The sequence below is a fragment of the Tenrec ecaudatus genome, chromosome 9 (assembly GCF_050624435.1).
Source record: "Tenrec ecaudatus isolate mTenEca1 chromosome 9, mTenEca1.hap1, whole genome shotgun sequence".
Taxonomy (NCBI): Eukaryota; Metazoa; Chordata; class Mammalia; order Afrosoricida; family Tenrecidae; genus Tenrec; species Tenrec ecaudatus.
In genome coordinates, this window is record NC_134538.1 from 100,616,133 (window position 1) to 100,641,964 (window position 25,832).

General features: G+C 38.0%; 1 protein-coding gene across 3 annotated transcripts in view; it reads right to left on the minus strand.

The window, feature by feature from the left end:
- Positions 1–25,832, minus strand: part of UMAD1 (UBAP1-MVB12-associated (UMA) domain containing 1) — a 209,438-nt gene that overhangs the window by 45,006 nt on the left and 138,600 nt on the right. For all 3 annotated transcript variants that reach the window (XM_075558365.1, XM_075558364.1, XM_075558366.1), the window contains one exon: positions 13,754–13,827. In XM_075558365.1, the coding sequence (XP_075414480.1) occupies positions 13,754–13,827 (74 nt within the window). The remainder of the gene's footprint in view (positions 1–13,753; positions 13,828–25,832) is intronic.

Genomic DNA, 25,832 nt, shown 5'->3' on the forward strand with positions numbered 1-25,832 from the left:
ATCACATGGCTTGAATGTATCAACCACTCTACTGCATACAGGAGCAACATGATCTGCTTCCATCGCTGTACAGCCTGGAAATCCTATGGGGTAGCTTTATGCTGTCCTCTAGGGTAGCTTTGATTCACACTTGACAGAGATAGATAGATAGATAGATAGATAGATAGATAGATAGATCCTTTTGGGGTGGGATGGGGAGGAAGGTGATTGATGTCACAGTTCTCAGACATAGATATATTTTTCATGTCTTGAACCTGGGTAGTGGTCTTGTTAGGTGTGGCCAGGTCAGTTGTGACTCTCATGGACCCTGTGTACCATAGAACAAAACCCTGGCTAGTCCTGGGCCATGCTTACACTCGTTGTTATGTTTGAGCCCATTGTTGCAGTCACGCTGTCAATCCATGTCATTAAGTTCTTCTTTTCACTGATTCTCTACGTTACCAAGTGTGATATCCTTTTCCAGGGACTGGTCTCTTCCGATACACATGTCCAAAGTACGTAAAATAAAATCTTGCCACCATCACTTCTAGAGCGGATTCTGGCTATACTTTTTCTAAGACAAATTTGTTCCAATATTTTTCCTCAACATCATAATTAAAAAGCATGAATTCTTCTACAGTCTCCCTTATTCATTGACATACACATTCAAAGTGACTGAAAATAACATGGCTTGCGGCAAATGCACCTTAGTTATCAAAGGCATACCTCCGCTCTTCAAAACTCTAAAGAGGTTCTGTGCAGCAGATTTGCCCATGTGATATGTCATTTGTTTTCTTGACTACTGTTCCCATGAGCATTGACTGGTGATCCAAGCAAAATCAAATAACTGATAACTTTAATTTTTCTCCATTTATTAGGATACCATTTACTGCTGTTATCTCAGACTCTGGTTCCAGGGTTGACAATGTCAAAGAACAGCTGTTTCAACCTGCACCCCTCGAAGAGGGGATAATAATAATAATTGGGCTTCTCGGGCTTCCATAATGGAAATCAAATATGCTATTAATAATAAAGATGTACTACACATATTAAGGATGTTTAAAAACCTATTATACCATCATTTTCCAATCAAACTATAATGTGTGTTTGAAATGCAATGTAAAATTTTCTGGTACTCATATTAATAAAGCTTTTTTAGTAAATGTTTAATATATGATATGAAATATTTTAAGGAACACTGGAGATGCAGCGACTAGAATCCAACCATAGGTCGATGATTTTAACCCATTGGCTGCTCCCTGCAAAAAGACACAGCAGTGTGCTTCTGTGAACATTTGGAGACCTGGAGGGGTGGCTCAGGAGGCCTAGCGGCATTGTAGTTATGTATTGGGGCGAGCCTCCAGTTGTTCTATGGGGAACGCCTTGGCTTTCTACTCCCATGAGAGTTAGTCTTAAAGACAGATAGGGGCAGTTCCATTGTCTTATCGGATCACTGCGAGTCAGAAATAACTCGATGGCAGTGAGTTTGGATTTGGAAGGGACAGTTGTTTTGTCTATAGGAGTCTGTTTACATAAGTCAGAATTGACCAGAGAGCAATGGGTAGTGGGGTATGCAATATTTTAATATTCCTAATGGGTTCAGTATTTTATTTAACCTACTATATAAAAAACAACATCGCGTCCATGTGTAATTAGCATAAGGTATTAGGGGGCTGTTTCACAGCCTTTTCTTCACAGGCTTTCAAAATGAGTATGCATTTTTTGTTTCCAGCATATTTGAATTCTGACTAGCCACATGTCAAGTGCACAGCTGTCATAGCTACTGGTACTGGGAAGTGCAGTCAAAATTCCCAAAATATGGATACATAATTTTAAAAAGTCTTGTTCGTACAGAGAAATCACAGTGGCATAGTGGATTACACATTGGGCCGCTAAGCACAAGGGCAGTTGAAACCCACCCGCGGCTCCATGGGTGAAAGCCTAGGCTTTCTGCTTCACTAAAGACATGCAGCTTCAGAAACCCAGCAGCACTCTCCTCTGCCCCGTGGAGCCACTCTGTGTGAGAACCGATACCATGGCAGTGAGTGAGAGCGAGTGTGGACTAAACTCAAGGGCAGTGGATTGCACAAGAGGCATTCAAGAAGTATTTGTTGAAATAAATGGAATGGTCTGATATTTCAAAATCATATTAGAGAAAATGTTTAGAGAATTGTACTTTATTAACCAAGTTCAACAGATTTAGTTTACACAGTGATAAAAATGTTGACTAAATAAACACCAATTCTGAATCCATTTTCCTTTCAAGGAAATACTCCAATGATTTAAAAAGTTGAAACAAAAACGGTGGTTTTGGCTTCATTGTCAACAGGTAGGAATTTTAAAATTTTTAAAAGAAAAATCTAACACTAATGAAGCCCAACAAAATGTCCCACGTCTTTCTGATCCAGCTCAGTGACCCTTTTGTGCAGTCTTGTGAGGGCCACCCAAGTGGATTTCAACTCCTGTGTACTCGAGTGTCGTGGGTGACAGAGTTTCTGGGCTGCAATCTTGCTGAGAGCAGACGGCCAAGTCTTGCTCCCTCGGAGTGGCTAGGGGGCTTCACACCATCAGCAGGCAAGTGTGTAAACACTGTGAGCTGCCTCCCGGTGATTTCTGCCAGGCCTGTGTCTGTGCTGGGGGGTTGGCACTGGCATTCTCCCTCTCCAAACTATTAGCCAACTGAAACCCACTAGAGAAGGAAGGTTGTGCGAGAGTCTACTGACTTTCAGTTAAAGTGTTCTGAGAGAGCTTTCATGAGCTCTCTCCAGTTATGCAGCTGGTACTTCAGCCCTCTGTCAATTGTACTCAGCTCTTACATACAGTATAGTATATGGCGTTCTTTTTCTCCTTGCTATGTAGAATAAAAAGGTAGAGAAACTGGAAGTTGATATTACTTAAATGATTTATATATATATATATACATGGGTATTAACTTTTACATTGGGAAGTTCTAATACATATAGCTGTCTATAAATGGCATGATGAAAAATTAATGAATTAATATATACAATGACTTTTTTACTTTAAAATGTTATGTGCAAAAGGCTTGTTTCTAAGAACACAACATTCCTAAACCAAGTATTAAATAGTTCTTGCATGGGGGAAAAATTGAGCTTAGTTCTTCACAGAGTAAGGAAAAACAAAATCTCTGCATTAAAAATAATAAAAAAATATTGATAAGCAGCAAGGAATGGGACCTGTTAGTTCTGGAAAGAAATATAAACTCTATGTAAATTTTCTACGTAGCCCTGCCGGTGTCCTCCTGTAAGTGTGAGTACACACAGAGAGACACGAATCCTCAGTAAAGGCCATGTGAAATATTCAGATAGCACCAGCTACACCAAGTACATACCTGCATGCTACTTTTCCATTACCTGAAGATTCCGGTGAAATGTATCCTTCAAGAAAGAATCTTTAGGTGTGTGGATACAGCGCAAATATGGCTATGCTTTTAGGTATTTCTACAGTCTCAAGAAATTGTGACAGTAAAAACGAACAAAAGAAAATATAAGGACCATTTGCTACAAATTCTCTATCTATACACACACACACACACACACACACACACACACACACACTCGCACACACACAGATTGGAGCGAGGATGGCTATGGGAAACAGGGAACAGTTGTCCTCCCAGCATGCACTGCTCACCCTGCTGACTGTGTAGTATTAAAAATCTATGGCAGTGAAAACAATGACAACTAGGTCACTATCAGAATATAAATAAAAAATAATTTCTAAATTAGATATGGAAAACTACATTTTGTAAGCAAAAGAGGCTCATATTTTCAAAATTTGCTTTTTCTTTCTAAACATACACAAATTTGGTAAGACCTACATATTAAATCTAGGGGAGCTCAGTACAAAGCTCCAGTCCTTGCATTCTAATTGCAACATAACTCTAAAAAACAAAGTTGCTAAAGTTAAATGTCACTGTGGTCATTTCAAGCTACTTCGCTTCATCAGGCAGTGCCACAAAAGCAGCAGGGTAGCTGGGCTTCTGGCAGAGAAGACCTGGTGCTGAGCAACAGACTGTGTACGTGAACAGAAACATTGCGTAAACTCACATTACTGGCTTACCCACACCATATGTGCATTTTGGATGAAAATATGGGTAGCTCTCGTACGGATCTCAAGGCTTGGCCTCCCTGGCTAACATGAACGAACATTATATTTCACTGTGCCAACTGACCTCACTGGGGGCCAGAGGAAAGCATCAGAATTGTAATTTCTTCAGCAAAACTAAAAATAGGACACAAATGTAGAAGTAACAAAAATATTCAAATCTGATGTGACAGGAATTTTTTTTTTACAAACTTAGATATGTAATACTTAGGTTCATCCATCTTGGCAATGTTTAGGGCATTTTCAAATTCTCAGACTGCAGGCTTTCTGGAGCTATAGAAGGATGAATCCCTGGAATGCTTGTCCTGAGATAATCGCTAAACCTTAAACCAGATACATCCCTGATGTCTTCTGAAAACCAAACAGTAGTTTAGCTTCACCTAGTAAAAAAGGTCACCTGAGATTTATGCTCTTTAAGATGTATCGACATGGGATCAACTTGATAGCAGCAACTCGACAGGTTAGATGAGAACCGCAGAGGACAGTGAGTTGATGTTAATGAGAGAGAAACAATGCAGAAAAGAAGTGTGGGAATGGCTACACACTTAAAGCAGTCACTACCTTGTGCATGGAGACAGGGAGAAATTGGCACATGATTTGCTGTGTAAATTCTTAACAGCAAAAAAAAATCAATTAAAAAAGAGGGGAGCTGATACCAAGAGCTCAAATAGAAAGTAAATGTTTAGAAAACAATGATGGCAACGTATATATAAATATGCTTGACACAATTGATGTGTGAATTGTTATAAGAGCTGTAAGAACCCCCAATGATCTTTTAATTTAAAAAACAGTAGAAAAATCTACCATATATACTCGAGTATAAACTGAGTCTTAAAGCACATTTTTTTAATGAGGTTTTTGTGGTAAAATTAGGTGCCTTGGCTGATATTCGTGTCGGCTTACACTCGAGTATATATGTTATGGTAATCTGACTGTTAAATTTAAAAGTCAGCATTTATAAATATATAAATAATAATAAGGTATTTTAATAGTTTTGTTTTTGTTGACCAGTGGTCTAAAGATCATTTCCAAGGGCAGACTTTTCTATCAAGGGTAAGGATCTTTGAAGTGGTGCATAAAGTATGACAATTTACCTACCAGGACTATTGGACTATTTCTTCCCAACCATCATGAAAACCAGATTAATCAGTGTCTAAAGTGCCTTCATTATGCAATAGATGCCCCTAAGTCTCCATCAGAGTAGTAGTTTAAAGGTTGACATTTGGTGGCAAAAATCCCAATTCAGTTTTTAAAGAGACAGGCATGACTCCTGACACTAGAAAAAAATCTCAGACATCCCTGTAATCACATAGCAATCGACAAAGGATCAAAGTTGGCAAGTCACAACTTGCCCTAGATCATAAACTCACGGAGCATGGGAGAGAATACAAGCGTGCTTGGTACTGTGTTATGTGGCCAGCACTTCAAATGAAAATAAAGGTTGGTGGAGAAAACTTTCCACAAAACCTTTTTCCCAAGAGGCACCTTGTATGAGAAAGGAAGCACATCACAGAATTCATATCACTGTTTGAATCATGTAAACAGTGCAAGGAGATGTACTTCACATCTCAGCGATTTTGGAAATCTGAAAGGGTTTTATATTAGTAGAACCCAAAAAGGATCAAAGCTCCTAGCAAAATCGGACCTCATAAACCAATTATTTATCAGGTTACAGATGAAGCTCTTCAAATCAAGAGCGTTTTCACAGAAAAAAAGGAAGTGAAGTGTTCAGACAAATAAGTACTCTAACTAGCAGCTCACAACATTTTGGTGGGAGAGTGGGATATGATTTTAAGTGATGGAATGACACTGGCAGTTAGGAGGATCTGCGATAAAAGTTTGAGTCAGGCAATTTCCAATGCCATGTGGAAAATGACCTCCAGGTCATTCTATAGGGGTCTCTCCTCCCATACAAGGAGCCCTGCTCATGGTGCTGTTGGACTGCTAGCCACAGACGATGTTTGGTTCCAACCCCCCAGCTGTTCAATGGAAGAAAGATGAGGCTGTCTGCTCCTAGTAGGGTTCACAGCCTTGGAAACCCAACGTCGGTGGCTATACATTGGAATCGGCTCCAGGGCAGTGGGCTGGGTTGGGTTGGGTTCCTTATATACACTGAGGGTGGATTCAAATCGCCTTTCCCTCTGTTGAAAATGTTCTGGGTTACAAAGAACAGGTTTTTTGAAAAATCATGATCAGATGTGGTACTCTGTGATCAACTAACTATAGCTTTTAAGCCTGAGTGTGCCAACACCTCTCCTAAATATCCTCCTCAATAGATCTTATTCTCACCATAGTTTGTCTAGTAAGTAAAAACTATTCTTAAGTGAATTTAGTGCTTACTCAGGAAAAACATGCGCTATCCAGGGACTCCAGGGCAGACGGTACCTTCAGGACCAGGGGTGTGAGGGGCGATGCTGGGAGGGTAGAGGGAGAGTGGGTTGGAAAGAGGGAACTGATTACAAGGATCTACATGTGACCTCCTCCCTGGGGGGCGGACAACAGAGAAGGGGGTGAAGGGAGATGCCGGATAGGGCAAAATATGACAAAATAATAATCTATAAACTATCAAGGGCTCATGAGAGAGGGGGAAGCAGGGAGGGAGGGGAAAAAAGAGGACCTGATGCAAAGGGCTTAAGTGGAGAGCAAATGCTTAGAAAATTATTAGAGCAAAGAATGTACAGATGTGCTTTATACAATTGATGTATGTATATGTATGGATTGTGATAAGAGTTGTATGAGCCCCTAATAAAATGTTAAAAAAACAAAACAAAACAAAACAAAAACATGTGCAATCATTGAAAATATACAGTACTCATTATTGCCTAATCAGAAACTTAGAAAACCAGAAATAATGAAGTAACCCATACATCTTCCTTAGCAAACCTCATCTTTTTCTAGATTTTTTTATTTAGCAGTGATCATACTGCATATACAATTCTGTATCTTATATTTTTAACTTAAGTTATAAAGTGAAGAAACTATATTTTTCTAACTCAATCATACATTTATGGAAACTGAAAAGTATTCCACTGAGTAGATATTCCATCTCTTTGCACACAAAATTTCTTGTACAGAGATTATTTCCTTAGAATAGAATCCTAAAATGGAATTACTGTCAAAATAGATTAACATCTTTGTGGATCTTGATACTTATTGCCAAAATGCTTTCCAAAATTAGCTGTACCAATTTAAACTGTCTTCATTGTCAATAATCATTATACCTGCATTTGGGCTATGAATATCTTTTGGGAGAATAAACTATCGTTTTTCTATCTCTGACACTTTTTTTTTTTCCCACAAGAGAAAAGCTTGTAGTTAGTTCAGGGATCGTTTGCTGGCCCTTAGGAGCGTTTTCCAGTCCAGTCTGTTGGGGCACCACGCCCTGGCCCCAAAGTCCACTTTCAGCATTCCCTGGGGACCTTGCCACTCCATTCCCTTGCTGTTCCGCTGCACTCCCCCAGTGATTTGCCTCGGTGTGATGGGATCAGGTCAGGTGCAATTCCCACACTGTGTCTCCGGTGCAGTCCCCTGTATCGCCCTTAGTCACTGAGGGGCATCATGTCTCATAGTGGGGCCAGCCATGTTGTTCTCTCTGTGGACTGGCTGCTCTACTCAGGAACATCATCATCACGGCCTGGTAGGCCAGGCTGTGCTCCACTCTCTCCTCCTGCCCCTTCATCTGCGCCCGTGTGCTCTGATCAGATATGTTCATCTCCCGGAGCTGCAGAGTCAATGTCGTCCTTTGGAACAAAGTCTTTTCGGGGGAGGGGCAGGAATCCACTTAATTTATGGTGCTGGGGCCAGCCTCTCAGACCTCTCCACTGGTTCCCTACTCCACGCCGGGATATTGCACTTTTAACAAGTATAAAGGGGAACTTCAAAAAGTTCCTGGAAATTTTCCATTATCTTTTTGTTCCATTTTCCCATGAATTTCTTGAAGCTCTCTTGTATACCACATTATATTTAACCCAATATCTTAGCACCCAATAGATGGTGAATGAAAGCTTGCTATTCTTAAATTATTCCTGAGAATCTAACTCCTATATCTGCTTTTTTCTTACACCAAGAAACCCAATTCTTTTCCATACAGAATTTAGGTTTTCATGGCCTTGTCTTATTCTTCTCTTTAAGGGGGTTGTAGGTATGTCTACAGCATATGAAATACACAAAGATTAGGGATATTTTAATGTGTTGCCTAACTGAAGTAATAGCAACAACTAGCCCCTGTACATTCTAGAGGCTCCAAGGAGATTAGTTATAAGAATGATAGTATCTTCCTGTCATCCTGTTAAAGACTATAACGGGAAATATCACAACCTATTAGAAGAAAAAGTAAGCATGTTGCATTACAGTGTGCACACCATGTCTTTCTACAACTTCAAATAGCTCCCTTAGATCACTGCCCCACGCAGTCCGCATGTAGCTCATGTCCAAATACACAAGGCAACTCTCACTTCAAGCTTAAACAAACTAAAGATTTTGTTTCAAATTATATTCAAAAGTGACAAATCTATAAAATGAAAAAAAGGAAAGAAAAAGGAAACCAAAAACAAACCAAAATTCTCACATTAGTTCCAAGGGATCCTGACATGCACTGACCAATTTTAGCAAATCTTTTTGTAATGCTGTTGCTACTCCCTTAATTATTGTTTTTGCAACTGCTGTCTATTAAATTTCCAAATGCATGCTGGCCATGAGATTATTTTAGATCTTCATTAAGAAATTTATATTAAATAAGCAATAAGCTCCTTTGAGGGATTAACAGAACTTGGAGGGGGAGGTTGTTGTGCCACGGTTTATTATTCTAAGTAATTTTTGTGTCTGCTGTCAGCGTCACCACAGGAGTATCTCAATAAACCAGCTGATAATAATCTTATAAATCCTGCTTTGCAGTGATACCATCTGTTAGATATTATTTTGTGTCCCCATATGTATATGTGAACTAGTTGTCACTCAAGACCAATTCACAATAGAAATCATGTTGGTTTTTTTGTGAGGAGGTGGATTGTTGACTTGCTTTGGTATTTTGTTATTATTAGGCCAGTGAACTAGAGAAGTAAGACAAATTCCTGTCATAAGGACTAAGAAGAAGTACAAAATGGAAAACATAATGCTTGCAGTTATAAATGGATAGAATGAGATTTTTCCATGAATTTTTTGACATCTCTTAGTATGAAGTATTGTAAATGATGAAAAATATCTGCTAAAATTAAATTAAAATGAATGGTCATCAAGATTGGATATAATCATTTGAAAACTCAAACTTACCATATTCATATCTCCCCAAATACCTTTACAAACCCAAAATAACACATCCCCTCATAAATTAGTAGCTAATATGGTTCCAGTTTTCGTACTACAAAACACTAAGATTTTTCTAAGACGGTAAGAAAATAATAGCTAATTACTTACTTGTTTGGAATACTTAGTCCCTAAGACACAGGTCAGAAAGGTAAAACCCCCAAGCCAGGTCCCTCAAAGATTGATGATGAGCAAAAGGCAATACACAGTTGAAACACCATTTCAAATCACTATTCAAGTTTAGCCACAAGATCAACCGAAGAGAGAGAGAAGGGAGAAAGAGAGAGAGACGGCAGATGTTTATAATCTTCCAACTAGGCAAATTTTTCCCAAATTACAACTTCCCCTTAAGTACTACAGTCTAACGACTTTAATTTTCATAAGCCCCTAACATGGAATTTTAAAAACTTATACCCCACACATCAAAAACATGGTGAACAAAGCCGGCTGGCATAACGTAGTGCACAAGGATAATGTGTAACATCTTACTTTTGAGGAGTGGTGGGGCTTAAAAGCTTGAAGAAAATCATCTAAAGTACAACTATTGATCTCTCGTGATCCTGAGCCAAAAAATTAGGGTGGGGGGTGAAAGATACTGGGAAACAATTAGGTCAATGGACGAATCTAGCTTGCATGATCCAGAGACCAGAACTACATGACACTGGATTACCACTGCTGACCATTCCAAAGGGAGCTCTATTGAAGGTCATGGATAGAGTAAAAATATATATGGTATGTAACAAAACTCAACATCATAAAAAATTAGCAAGGCTATTGGTTTTATGTAGACTAGTGGACCTGCTAAGATTATGTCCCTCAAATACCTTACAGGCATGAAACTGAACTCACCTCTACGACTCAAATTTCATTAAACAATAGCCAGATCTATAGAGTAAACATTTCTTAGGATAATCAACTGCAATGACATCAAAGGTGGCAGTATTTGTGCAGGAATAAAGCATAGAAGGCAGAGAGAAATAGGAAAGAAAGAGGAATAGAAACGGTAAACAAATAGAGGGAGGGGAAGTGTGCTGTTACCTCATGGGGTTTACAACCAAGGCCACCAAACAAAATGTGTGCATTTGAATAGAAAACCCATTTGCTCTGAAACTTTCATTTAAGTCACAATAAAAGATTAGGAAATAGAAACAATATGGTGAATTCTGTTAAGACTCACCAATAGTTCCTAAATTGCAAAAAAAAAAACCCCACAATTTTGAGAAACATCTCATTTCATGACTAGATAGTTCAAGGATGCTTCCTTAAGTTACTCTATTCTTGAGGATTATAACTTAGGATCATAACAAAGGAACGATAAGAAATAGTAGTAGCTAATTTAAGCCATCACTGAAAACACCCTAAAATATTTAGAAGTGGTTGATGAGAAATGGGCAACCAACCCTTCAAGAAGCACTGAGAAATTGGAATTTTCTGGAGTGACCATGATATTATATTCAATTTCACAAGATAAAAAAGTTCTAGTTAATACAAGTAAATATGCTACTTTATAGACAATCTTTTGTATAGATGCATTAAAATACATCATTATCCAACTCTAGGAAACTTATTTGATAAATGAGATTTCTTTTTTTTGTAACTTCCATTCCCTGTAGATGGGCATTGAGCAAAGTGGGTGATGCTGCTTCCTGGGGACACTGGGACACCCCAGAGGGGCCTTAGAAAGCAAATGCCTGCACTTTTCCTGCAGAATGGGGTATAGTACAACTTTTACTTGTCATGTTGGTGCTCAGTAATTTATTTTCTGAAAAGGTGGAAGCAGGTCAAACAAGTTCGTGAACATTTGCTATATACATTAGAATTTCCATGATGTCAGTGCGAAAACGATACCTGGATGAAGAGCACATGCTAGAAGGAAACATAGGCCACAGAGTGTATGGGGAATATCACAGACCACTTAACAAAATATTTCATGACCATTAAAATGACACTATGCTACCAGCCAAGTTATACTACCCTTTATTTTATTACCCATGATTATCTTGCACTAAGAGTGACGTGCGTAATATCATACCATGGCGTGCTTCTGTTGTTCCTAAAACCCGTCTAATGAAGCATTTCATTTCCCAGAAACCTTCTTTAAGAACAGAACTGTTCATTGTAAAATTAGTAAGAAAAATTACTCTACATTTGCTTAAGGATCTCTGATGGCTGTAAGACTGCTAACTGAAAGGTTGGCCATGGGAATCCACGCAGTGGTTTCCCGAGAGAAAGAGCTGGTGTTGGCTTCACTAACAAGTACAGACAAGAACATCTGAGGGGTATTTCTACAATGTCACAGGGAGGCATTTTGATTAGCAATTGACGCGACAGCATCCAACGACAACCCAAGGCCACTTGCTGCTTGATGCCGCCCTGATTCCCCCTAAATGGCGCCTCTTCTGTTAAAACCCTGTAGCTATCGTTGGAGTGATGGAACTTAACAAGTCTATTTTATTCTACTTATTATGTAAGAGTGTCTTGTAGAGTTTTCTAAGTTTCCACACATACACTGAAAATTGCTACTTCTCTAAGTCACACTCGTGGAGTCATGTATCTTTAAATTGTTCCCCTCATTGGTGTACCACACACTTCCTTTGAAATAGTACACCACGTGTATGTTGCTTTGAATTCACCAAAATTTTGATATATTAAAAGCTCCCTTCTCCGCATTATGACTTTACCCTGTGGTCTTGCTCTAGAAGCTCTGTTTCTTTCTTTCTTTTTGCTACACTAGTGGGCTCTCTGATGGCTAATACTGGCCTCCTACTGTCTACCAGCTATTCATATAGAAGGGACTTTTGACACACTTGTTATGAGTTTATCAATCTAGCTTCTATTATTGAAAAGGTTATGATATAGCACAATAATGAACTACTTTCCAGTTTTTGAGGATTACAGTTGCAAAAACAGCTTTCTCACGATGGATGCATGTATGGATTGTGATAAGAGCCGTAAGAGCTCCCAATAAAATAATTTTTTAAAAGTCTCTCTTCAGAATTTTTAAACTCTATCAATGAATCAATTCGGGAAAATAATTCAGTTCTGAAGACATGTCCAACGAGTCATAGAGCCAAGCCATGGATATTCTGAAACATGCTGGTGGTTCCCCTCATGCCCAATAGAGAAGGCCATTCAAAAAGTTCTTGGGAAATTGAATTAAAATATAATATAACTTTCCGTGAAGTTTTTGAAGCACCCTCACATACCAAACTTTTTTTTTCCAATCAAAGACACTATTCTTGGTCAGCACTCACTAAATGGTGAATTAATGAAAGAGACTAAGTTGCTTCACATACAAGCTAGACATATTGCTTTCACTACTATCTTCTCAGCTAGTTGAGCCTGGAAGGCAGCAGGTGCGTAATAAATACTCGTTGTATGCTTAAAAAATTGTACAGTTTTATGGCAAAGATTTTACTTTCCTCTTCATGCATCTACTTCATACTTCACTTATTTCAAAGCACTTAGTATTGTTTATAAAATGTATGCTCAATGTGAAAAATCTGAACATCCAAAATTAAACAATCTCCCTCCTTATATTAAGTATTACTCTCGGTTTTCAGGTTATAGTTGCATTAATTCATTCATTTAACAAATATGTTTGATAAGCATCTCTGTGCTAGACATGGAGGAAGCAGTAAGGGACAAACATCCAGGCTCCTGGCCTCATTTGCTACACGTAGAACACCAGCAGGTGTAGGGGGAAAGGTTCACATATGTGGACACTCCTTCCACTCGAGTAATTGACATTTATTCCTGAGTGGAATTAAAGTTAGTACGTAGACATAAAAGTGTCCTGATTTCATTTTTAAGTACCCCTAAAGAACAAATAGATTTGTAATGTAGTATGGAACAAAGACCTATCTCTCTTTGTACAGAGCACTACCTGAGAATGAACTCTGATGTCGAAAATGGTAAACCAATATAGTTCTGAAGAATTTATTTTCTATTTTTTCCCTATAGGTGCAAGTAAATTTCTATAATTTACTTAGTAAGGTTCTATACTTTTCTAATAATTTTACTTATAATTATTACACATTTATTCATATATATTATAAAGTAATCCAAGATAGCTACTTGTGATCTTTAAATTAGGTGCTCTATACTTTCTTTTTCAACAGAAAGATTTTATTTCCCACTAGAAAATGTGTAGCCTGTGGGAAACCACGGCCTATACTTTCCATTGACCTTCAGCAGATCACCTGTTTTGTTAGAAGAAACTCAATGGTATCTGGGCACTTGTCTCCATAGCAAGAGTAAATGTTACTATTTATCCTCGGAGGAATATGCAATCATTCTGATGTGCTCAGTGAAACTCCAAAAGGACTCATCGTATTTCACTTACCTCCAAAGGTTGGCTGCCTTCGACTTCTGAACTTGTACCTCTTGCTTCCTTTTCTTGCTCATTTGCTGTATCTCCTATGATGCAAAAGAAAAAAAAATGCTTTAAAAGCTTACTATCCTGTTGCTATCAAATTGTCTTCTATTTATTTTAAATACCATTTTATATTAAATGGTATGTTTCACAGTGTGAAAAAAGCACTATTAGTGTTTTGGTTACAAAGTTCACAAGTTAATTTTTAAAATCATTTTATTGGGAGCTCATACAACTCTTATCACAATCCATACATACATCCATTGTGTCAAGCACATTTGTACATTCATTGCCCTCATCATTCTCAAAACATTTGCTCTCCACTTAAGCCCCTGGTATCAGCTCCTCATTTCCCCCCCTCCCTCCCCATTTCCCCTCCCTCATGAACCCTTGATAATTTATAAATTATTATCTTATCATATCTTACACTGCCCGATGTTTCCCTTCACCCACTTTTCTGTTGTCCACCCCCCAGGGAGGGGGTGATATGTAGTTGGTTATATATATTGTAATCGGTTCCCCCTTGCTACCCTCTCCTCCCTTCCAGAATCACCACTCTCACCACTGGTCCTGAGGAGTTCATCTGTCCTGGATTCCCTGTGTTTCCAGTTTCTATCTGCACCACTGTACATCCTCTGGTCTAACCAGGTTTGTAAGGTAGAATTGGGATCATGACAGTGGGTGGGGAGAAAACATTTAAGAACTAGAGAAAAGTTGTGTGTTTCATCTATGCTACACTGCACCCTGTGTGACTCATCTCCCCATTACCCCTCTGCAAGGGGTGTCCAGTTGTCTACAGATGAGCATTGGGTCTCCATCATGCACTCCCCCTCATTCAAGATGATATATATATTTTTTTCCTTCGGTGCTTGGTACCTGGTCCCTTTGGACCAGGCTCGTGATCACACATGCTGGTGTGCTTCTTCCATGTGGGCTTTGTTGCTTCTGGGCTAGATTGGCGCTTGTTTATCTTTAAGCCTTTAAGACCCCAAACGCTGTATCTCTCAATAGCCAAGTACCATCAGCCTTCTTCACCACACTTACTTATGCACACATTTGTCTTCAGTGTTAATATGGGGAAGGTGAGCACACAATGATGGTTTTTGTTCTTTGGTGTCTGCTACCTGATCCCTTCAACACCTTGTGGTCACACAGGCTGGTGTGCTTCTTCCCTGTGGGCTTTGTTGCTTCTGAGCTAGATGGCCGCTTGCTTACTACCTTCAAGCCTCTAAGACCCCAAATGCTATATCTTTTGATAGCTGGGCACCATCAGTTTTCTTCACCACATTTGCTTATGCACATGTTTGTCTTCACCGATTGTGTCAGGAAGGTGGGTATCATGGAATAACCATTTAGTTAAGCAAAGTGTTCTTGTATTAAGGGAGTGCATGACTGGAGGCCCAATGTCCATCTGCTACCCTACTACTAAACCTATAAATATATGCACATAGATCTATTTCCCCCATAATCATATATTTACATATGAACATGCCTGTATTTAGGCCTCTATGTATGCCCTTTGACTCTTACTTCTTTCCTCTATTTCCTTTTGCTTTCCTCTTGTCCCACTACCATGCTCAGCCTTCATTTGGGTTTCAGTAATTCCTCTCGGTTAAATTGATAATTCCCTACCAGTCCTCCCACCACTGACAATTTTTAAGAACAGTAATTATTAAGGGTCTCATAAATCATTCATAAAATATATAGATGCATACCCCAAATCAGGAATATATTCTGTTTTACATAAATGTAGTCATATAAATTTAAATTTTGTAAATAAAGTTCTATTTAAAATTAACTAGGAAAGCTTATGACATAATGATGGTAAAGTACATTATTTTAAAGTAAAAACTCTATATTATCAATAATACTCTTAATTTTTGAAATAAGGTTCGCTTTTTATGTGTTTTTATCTGGGTTGATTTGCTTTGGAGTAGGCACATGTGTTTATGTATAATAACTAACAACCAAATGGTATGAAGTCTTTCCAATAGAGAAGAACAATGAATAAATTCATCAATTAGCCTTGGTTAATACTTTGATTCCTAAGACTGGGGTTTTGGTGGACTATAAAAAGGGAAAATGTGTATTATGAAAAAAATTTTTTGTCCCAAATAAAACATATACTAATTTGTTATAACATCCCTGAATGGGATACAATTCGAGGCACTGAGAATAAAAAATCAGTTTGAAAAACAACATCAATTCTGCTAAAATTGGAGTAAGAACAAGCATCAAATTTATGGTAACACCTGGGTGGAAGAATGGTGAAATCACTGGTGCTTTAGGGAAGGTTGACAGGGAAGATGCTTCTTCCACTCGCCAGCAGTTACAAATGGGAAACTCATTTTAAGAAGGATTGTGATTGTAGTTAAGATGAAGCCTAGAATGGCAAATCGTCCACACTGATCTGAAAGGAAAACATCAATTCTTTCCATGCCAGACTTTATGAGGCCTGGTGATTAACAGTAGAAACAATAGCCAACACCACAGACATCTCAACTGATTCACTGTACAAGAGTCAGACTGATAAATGAAGTAAACTTTCTGATTGATGAGTACCAAACTATTGTGCCTGGATCAAGCTTTCAGGAAATTTTAACCATAGGGGATCAAGATCATGAAGCCAGGGGGATGAGTGATAATGTTTTTTGCCATAAAAGGATAATAAGACCTATATATAATCCACGAACAAGTGAATGGATTCTGGGCTCCCACTTAATTCTAGCCCCAATCCAAGAACATTTTGTTTGTGTGACATGGCCCTGCTCAATACTCACCCCCATGAAGAAGTAAGCAGATTGTGCCCGGCTAGCAAACAGAATAGCATTTGGGGTTTTAAATAAATAGGGTATTCAAACAAGCAGTCATCTAAATGAAGCATCAACTAAATACACATGGAAAAGCACACTAGTCTGTATGATCCCAAGATGACAATAATGAAAATCCAAATACAATGGAGGAAAAGATATCAAAGCTTGTGAACACCCAATTTGCAGAAAGGTATGGATAACAGTGAGAGCCCAAAGCCCATCTGCAGAGTATCTAGTCAGATTCCCTCTAACCATGGTCAATGGTCATTAATAACCTTGCTGACAAGGTTATTGTAAACTTGATTATGGCAGATGGAACTACATTATAATATGCTTATCTTATCACTTGATATCCCTTTTGACTCATTTTGGATTTGTTCTAGTTTTAAATATTTCTTGGTTTTTTTTTTTAACATTTTATTAGGGGCTCATACAACTCTTATCACAATCCATATATTTCTTGTTTTTTTAGTGGATTTTACTCAGTGTTATTTTAATATTGACATGGTCTTTTCTTTTTTTCTTTTAATATATTTACTATTTCTTGATTTGTTTTTGTCTTTAGATGTGTCCCAGTTTATGAAGTACAAAAGGGGTGGATGTATTCAGAGAGGAATTGATGTTTATCAGGGATGGGGGAAAGGGAGGCGGAAAGGAATTGGGGAACAAATAATGAAAACAGAAGGGGGCAGGATGCACTAGAACTGATTGTCGTCATGTATAGACAATTCTTTTAAATACGACTGAACTATGAAAGTTCATGATATACGAATTTCATCACAATCAAATATTTTAATTTAAAAGATTGTGAAGCATTTTTTCATAGCATTGTAACAGGAGATGTAATAGCACAATCCTGAGGACAATGCAGAATAAAAGCAATGACTACCAAGAGATGGAAATAGTCCAGTCAAAGAAAAGTGACTATTAGTCAAGAATGAAGGTCATGACAACTATTTGGGGGGGGGGGGAATCAAAGCATTTTTATTGTTGACTTTGCATTTAATATGGGGAGGTTCTTAGAAAGTTAAAGGGAAAACACCTTAAGGGGAAAAACACCTAAGAAAGCTTCACCAGAGTCCTGTATCATGACAATGCTCCTGTTCATTCTTCTCATCAAACAAGAGCAATCTGGTGAGAGTTTCAAGCACCAGACATCACACCTGCCTAATGTGACCTTTGACTTCTTTTTGTTTCTGAATGTTAGGTGTAAAAATTATTATTCTCTTCAGTTAATAATGGAAAAAGGACAGAATTAACATGATTAAATTCCCAGGTTCATTAAGGGTGGACTAAATAAGGATGGTATGATTATTCACAAAAATTTCATGAACCTGATAGAGCTTATGTTGAGAAATACAATTTCTATTTTTAATTTTTACCTTTTAATTCCATTTTTGCCACAAGCTTTCATATTAGTAAATAAAGTTGGTGACTAGACTTGGTTTCATGCTTTGTAATTATGAGAACAGTACAGACACAAGCCTAGTTTAGTTTAAGTACAAGTATAATTTATTAATGATCTATTTTAATGTATTAATTATCACAAGCAGTCCATAATACATGAAATATAGAGAAACAAAACAATTTAGTTTTTCTAAGTATGATGATGTTATTGAAACTTTTACCCTATCACTAAGCCCCATTGTTTATGTAGATAGTGTCCAGTCACTTAAGAGTTAAGTCTGTATAAATCAACAATCCATGTACTGCAGTCTGACGCCAGCCTATACTTGTATACTTTCCTTTTCTCGACAGTGTTTTAATTCTATATCATTGGCTAAATTAATCACACTATCAATAGAATTACTTGATGCCCAGGGAGATGACTTATAATGTTCTCTATCATAAAATAATGATGTCTCTAAAATGAACCAGAGATACATGAATAGATTTTAGGCTCAACCTTAATTCTAGCCCCAATCTAAGAACAATTAGTTCTGATGACAATAGCCCTGCTTGATGTTCAACCTCATGATGAGATCACCGAGATCTGAGTGGTACAGCCAAGTGTGGTGAAGAGACTAGATGGTGCCCCGCTATCAGAATAAGTGGTGTCTGAAAGACTTGTCTTCAAACAAGCAGCCATCTAAGCGAGGTGTCAACTAAGTCCTCATGGAAGAAGCACACCAGCTGTATAATCGAAGAAATTGTAAATTGTACATAATAAAATCCAAACCTGAAGGAGGGAATATCGGAGCTTATCATCTGAACACCATTTTACAGAAGGGGTAATAGTGGAAGCCCAAAATCGATGTGCAGTTTCACCACATGGGTTAAGTCTCTGGTAAATCCCCTCTGACCATAGTGGAGGGCTGCGAGTAACCTTGCTTTTACATCGTGAGCATTGTAAAGTTGATTATGATAGAGGTAGTTAGGTTAAAAGGTAATAACCTATCATTTGATCTCCTTTGTGACCCATTTCAAAGCTGTTTCAGTTTCCAATACTTTCTGCTTTCTCTTTGATTGAGGTTTTTTTGTTTCTTCTTGGCCTTGTTGGTTTTTTTGCTTTTCTTTATATACTTTTGTATGACTGGGTTTGTTTTGTATGACTTTCTGCATGTGAAATCCAGGATAGGTAGATCTATAGAGACAGTAGCTGGATAGGGGTGTGGCAGGGGAAAATGGGAGCTACCAATGTGTATGAGAAGGAAAATGTTCTGAAATAGATTGTGGTAATGATTGCAAAAGTTTTAATACAAATAAAAGATAAAATTTATGATATGTCAAACATATGCCAATATAACTATTTAAAATAAAGAATGATAAAAATTTAATTTATCCATTTGTAAACTGCTCTTCCCCTCCCCACCCCACCCCCAGGTTTAGCCGGTTCAGTAATGTTGACAAAAGGGAATATTACTAAATCCCAGGATGATGGCTTGGCTAACACTAAAAGTGAGAAATTTGTTAATAAGGAAGATAGTAAAGTAAAAAATATTAGCTGAGCCTAACTCCTCCATATAAAACAGAAAATTTTAGTTTGTGAATATCAATTCCCAAGAAAAGGCCCCATAAAATGTTTATAGGCTTAAATACAATCTTGCTAATTCCTAAAATCTTGAAGCATGAATTAAATCCACAGTTTATTACCTAAGATACATTACCTTCCCCAAATAGTTACAATCCAAGCACAATACTGCTATTCCAGTGGCAGGCTTTGCTCTCAACTGTGTATGGGATTAGTTTCGCTATGAAGGGCCTGACACAGAATAGGTGTTCAATAAATGTTTGCTGAATAAATTAGTTAATGTTTCTTTGTAATTTTCCTTCTATAAAACTGTGACAAATGCAACACTCAATAACACTTAATAAAACCTGTATTTGAACACACAGTAACTCTTCTACAACATATTTGTAAAAACTTTAAAGGCATATTTATTATATGCCACATTGAAGTATAACGAGTGACCTGTAATTGTGGTTAGATTTTTAAAGTTTGCTAGATAGTGAATAGTAAGTGATCATTCCAAAACATTCCATTGAAACCAAAGCATTAGAACCTTTGGGCTTTGTCTAAATGATAATAAAGTTAATTGCTGTTAAGTGGAAAATTTTATCAACCTACTCTGTGGCCCAGGATGAAAACATCTATATATTTTGGATGATGTAAAAGTACCCACTTATTTGTACATCAAGAAGAAATCCTACTTCTTTCTGAAAGTTGGGGAAAGAGAGTCATTTCCATACCCCAATTTACATGAGGAGAAGCAAACACACAAAGGATTCTGTTTGCTTGGTTTCAGACCTGACACCATATAGCATAAGGCAAATCTCTGTACAATTAGATTAAGGCTGTGTCTAATAATGCACGTCACTGATGTTTATAAGTATGCATATATAGTCCCATATAAAAAGGCATTCACTTTAAGAAACAGTCTTTACCTTTTAAAATGGTTACTGTCTCATCCACAAGCACACAAATGCCCTGTATTCTGCTGAACTCATTCAGCCATTGTTGTTGACTTGTTTAAAGCTATGTATTTATACAAAATTTCCTCCATTTCACCTTATGACTTAAATAACCAGAAAGGTTATCAGCCAGTGCTATTGACATCACACAACATAACTGTCTGGAAGCAATTGCAGAATCACTATTTACTGACATGCCATGTCTGGTGATGAATCAGATAGGACAATAACTGATTACATAGGAAAATGCCATCTGCAAAATTTTTCTCTGTCAACAAAGGCACAAATGAAAAATTAAACCAGCAACAAGCAGAAAAACATAGGTCACAATGAGATACCATTTTTTAAAGTTTATTTTCCTCCCAATGAACTACTGTATTATAGTAAAATTTGGTTATTTTCTATAGTCCATAGAAAGCTTAGATACTTTAAATAATAAATAAAGATCAATATGATGAATGAATGAAAGGACTTTATTTTCCAATCACCTGGTATATCTAATTTACAGGCTCAAGATATTTGAATTTTTATTTTCAAGCCAGTTGTTTAGAGAGTAGAATAAAAAATTGATGTTTTACAAGGTCCCTCTTTCTTCTCACTATGGCATAGTAAGATAGATCATTTACCACAGATGAATGACCCCTGGAGGGCAGAAGAAATAGTGATTTGGCCACAGTCTGACAGGTAAAATCCAAATGCAGCATGAGTAGAACATGGTCTGGTCTCCTCTGGGGGGGAGGTGGAAGGAATAAAGTCTCTGAGGTAGGAGATAGGATGTGAAGGGAAGAGGCAGCATCTTGAGCTAGTTCAATCCATGAGCCCCCCAAAACTGACTCCACTCCTGTTTCTCATGGCTACTGGCTTTCCTCCCTTCCCACCCATGAAACAAATCACTTCAGACCAAAGCAGCCCCTTCCTTACCTTCAGGGCCGTGAGCAAATATGATGGGCCTTCAAAAAATTCATAGCATAAGAATCAAAAGGTAATGGACTTTTCCCCACTAACTTTTTAAAGCTCTCTCTCCTGCAGCGAGTACACTCAATATTTGTTCAGGGCTTTGTAAAGCTATATGGCTAGAGACAATCTGATGAGAAGAAGAGCTCCTTATATACTACAACCATGTGTTTTCTTTATTTAAAATGTACTTTCTATTTACAGTTTCTATTAAAGTTCTGAAATTCCCACTTTGCAATTTACTGTCCACACATGTCCAATATCTTTTCATAGCCAGTAGAACAGGTAAACATCTTTCTGATAAGATGGATCTGCTTTCAGTCAAGATCTACCTGACATTGGCAATGACATTCCTTGTTCCATGTCCTTTTCTGAATCCAGTTTGAACTTCTGCCAGGTCCCTGCCGATGTCTGCTGTAACCATTTATCAATATCTTCTGCAAGATTTCACACATATGTGATTTTAATGATACCATTCTATACTTTCCACATCCTGTCACCTTCTTGAGAATGGGCACAAATATGTACCACCTCCAGCTGGTTGGCCAGGTAGCTGCCTTCTAAATTTCTTGACAAAGACAAGTGAGTATGCTCCGCTTTGCTTCAATTTGTTGAAACATCTCAATTGCTATTTGGTCAGTTCTCAAAGCCTTAATTTTTGCTAATAAAATGGAAAGTATAGTCTGCCTTTCTATCCTCAAAGTTATTGTTTTTTGATAAAATATTACCTCCTGAAATCGCTGAAAATTGATCAGTTCTTTTGGGCACATAATGCTCATGTGGGACCTGAGACAGTCCTTCAAACAGAGTACAGAATAATATGAGGCTGAAACCCAGGAAAGACGTATATGTATTCAATCTGTATACTGAGCAAATATTATGATAAACTCAATTATATGCAGCCTCAGGATTAGAGGAAGGCTTATTAATAAGTGGTGATATACTGGTGATACAATTTTTCTGAGATCAAAGATGATTTGAAGCACTTACTGATGAAGATCAAGGACTGAAGCCTTCAATATGTATTATATCTCAACAAAAAGTAACAAATCTTCATAGTGGACAAGTAAGAACAGGATAAACAAGTCATGGTTTTTCAGTCACCTCAGATGTATGTGAAAGATACACAATGAATAAGGAAGCCCGAAGGATTGATGTCTTCGATTCGTGGTCTTGGCAAAGAACACTGAATATTGCATGGGCTGCTAGAAGAATGAACAAACGTGTCCTGGGGGATACCAAAAATAGACTTTGGGGTCAGGGTGTGGCACCCCATCAGAATCGATCAGAAAACACTCCTAAAGGTCGACAAACAGTGCCGGAATTATTTATAGGCTTTTCATTGTTGTTGTTTGCATTATTGTTTTCTTTTGTTGTTTGGTTTCGCTTTGTCTTGTTTTTGAACTTATTAATGTCTCTTCATGTCTATCTAGGTAAGATAGGCGGGATAAATAATCTGGAGGAGAAAGCAATGGACCGACGATTCCAGGGGGACATGAAAAAGGGGGAGGCGGGGGAAAGGGGAGTATCAGCAATCCCAGGGACAGAGGAACAACAAGCTATCTAAAATCGATGGCGAGGAGGGTATAGGATTCCTGGTGGGGCTTGATCAAGGGCAATGCAGCTGAGAGGAATTACTGAAACCCAAATGAAGGCCGAACATGAAAGTGGGATAAGAGGAAAGTAGAAGGAAATAGCGGAAAGAGCTAATAGGCAAAGGACATGTATAGAGGTCTAAATACAGGCATGTACATATGTAAATATATTTATATATAATGATAGGGAAACATGTACAAAAGTGAACACAATGGATGGGTGGATGGATTGTGAAAAGAGGTGTAAGAGCTCCCAATAAAATAATTTTTTAAAAGAGAAAGAAGTGTAGCCAGAATGCTCCTAAGGAGCAAGGATGGTGAAATTTCACCTCAAGTTTTTTGGACATATTCCCAGGGGGTATTAGTTCCTGGGAAAGGGCACTAAGCTTGGTAAATCAAGAAGATCAGAAAAAAAGAAGATTCCCAACAAGATCGATGGCTGCAACAATGACCTCAAGTATAACAACAGTTGTGAGAATGGTGTAGGATCAGGCAACGCTACATTCTGTTCTATAAAAGGCAAGGTCATTATGAACTGCCACCAACTAGGCAGCACCTAACAACAATAAATGGTGAACGTGGCGTACTCATGCTGTACTTGTCTTTTAGAACTTAGAATAAAGCAAGGTTCATCTACATTTTGGAAATAACCAAAAACCAAACAGATTAAACTCATTGCCTGAGAGTCTCTGTGGGTTTCCAAGACTGTAACTTTTTATGGAAGTAGAAATCGTCATCTTTTTCCCTTGGAAAGGCTGGTGGTTTCAAGCTGCTGACTTTGTGATAAGCAGCCCAAAGTGTAACCCACTACACCACCAGAGCTCCTGGCTTATCTTGGAATGGAAGTTGGGTCTCTTTGTTGTTGTTGTTGGTTGGTTGGTTGGTTGGTTGATTGGTCTGTCTCTCTCTAAAGGGCCTGATTGTAAATACTTTCAGTTATACAGGCCACAGGGTCTCTGCCAACATATCTTAAGCCTGTCATTGTAGCCCAAATCTGCTACAAACAATGTACAAACTAATGAGTATGGCTGTGTGCCAATAAAACTTTATTTTGCAAACCAGGTGGCAGGCTTTTGTTTTCCCATCTTTTTTGTTTTTTTCTTTCAACATGATATGCTGTTTTAGAGGAATATATGTACTCTACCTTTTCTGAGGAAAAACAGATGAATGGGACCTGAGATCGAGAGCGTGTCAAGTGGATGATCTTTAGCATATCAGCATCCTCTCAGTCTGTGAATTAAAGGTGGGTTGAAAAGAAAGATGGTTGTGCATAAGGGAAAATGGAAAGGGGTAAAATTCCTCATGCTAAAAGAGAAACTTCATTGTCTACTTGGGTTGTGCAGAGATGTGAGGAGTAGCAGGGGATAGAGCAAGACAGTGGATTCTTACTCTTGAAGCTTCCTTCCATGTGTTCTATTAACATCTAGGTCTCTGGCCACTCACATTCCTCTCCATGGATTGGTGGGTTTGGTAACAGGAATTGGAAGCACATGGTTCTGCCGTCCTCTTCGCTTCCTCTTAAGAACTAGAGACCACAGAGAACACGTATTCAACTCTGATCCTCGACCTTTCCCCCAACGTCAGAAAACCGGCCCCCAAACCAGCATATCCTGTGACTGATTGGAACTCATATTAGAAAGCCCACTTGCTCCCTGGTAAAAGTCAAATTCCTTAACACCAGCTTTATTGGCAATAAAGGTGAGAATTTGGTTTCCATCTGTTCCTTTTTACTCTCTCTGTTGTTTTTTTTCTCTCCATTGGCCAGCGCTTTTCAGAGGATGAGAGGTGCTATTACTGGCAAGCCGTAATACTCAAAGCACAAGAGGTGGGTTGGTGTGGGCTGAGTTGGGCCAGCCTGCATCCAGAAAAAGGCTGTGAATTCAGACAACAATGTTCTTTTTCTTTTCTCTAATTACGGTAGATTGATCTAAAATCCCATTTCTCATAATGTGATCTGAAAAACACTACTTTAAAAAAAATAAATCATTTTATTGGGAGCTCTTTTAGCTTTTAAAACAATGCAAACATCAATTGTATCAAATACATTTGTACATGTGTTGCTATCATTGTCTTTTAAAACATTGTCTTTCTGCTTGGGCCCTTGGTATCAGTGCCTCTTTTTTCCCTCCCACCCTTGTAACCCCCGATAAATTATAAATTATTATTATTTTCATCTCTTCCACCATCCACTGTCTCCCTTCACCACGTTTCTGTTGTTCCCCGTGTGTGTGTGTTACATGTCAATCATTGCAGTCGGTTCCACGTTTCTCCCCCTTCTCCCCCACCTTCCCCCAAACACTCATTCTAAAGGGTTCACAATTTTGTCGTCAAAAACAGGAGAAAAACTGCAGAGCACACCTATACCCCAGGAGGTGATTTCCAATACCCTTTATGAGAAAGTCTGCAATTAAAAAAACAAAACACTTGTTTAACTTTTCACAGTTATTTGATGTATCATTTTAATCCCCCTTTGACATGCATGACACATCTTGCCCTTGAACACCCTATGGAAAATGCTAACATTTCTCATGTTAAAATGATTTTATAAAATATATTTTACATGACAGGTTCTAAGAACCTCAACATTGTTAATGTTTGGTATTTAATTTTTGAACATGCATTTTACACAAGGCCAATTCACACACTTTTCCTATGGAAGCTTCTTCTCACAAGCTCCTATGAATTCATCCTACTGCTTTTGGGGCTGGCTAGCAGTATGTGACTGCATTCTATGATATAATTCCAATTCCAGCATAGTTGATCATCTACAGAGGA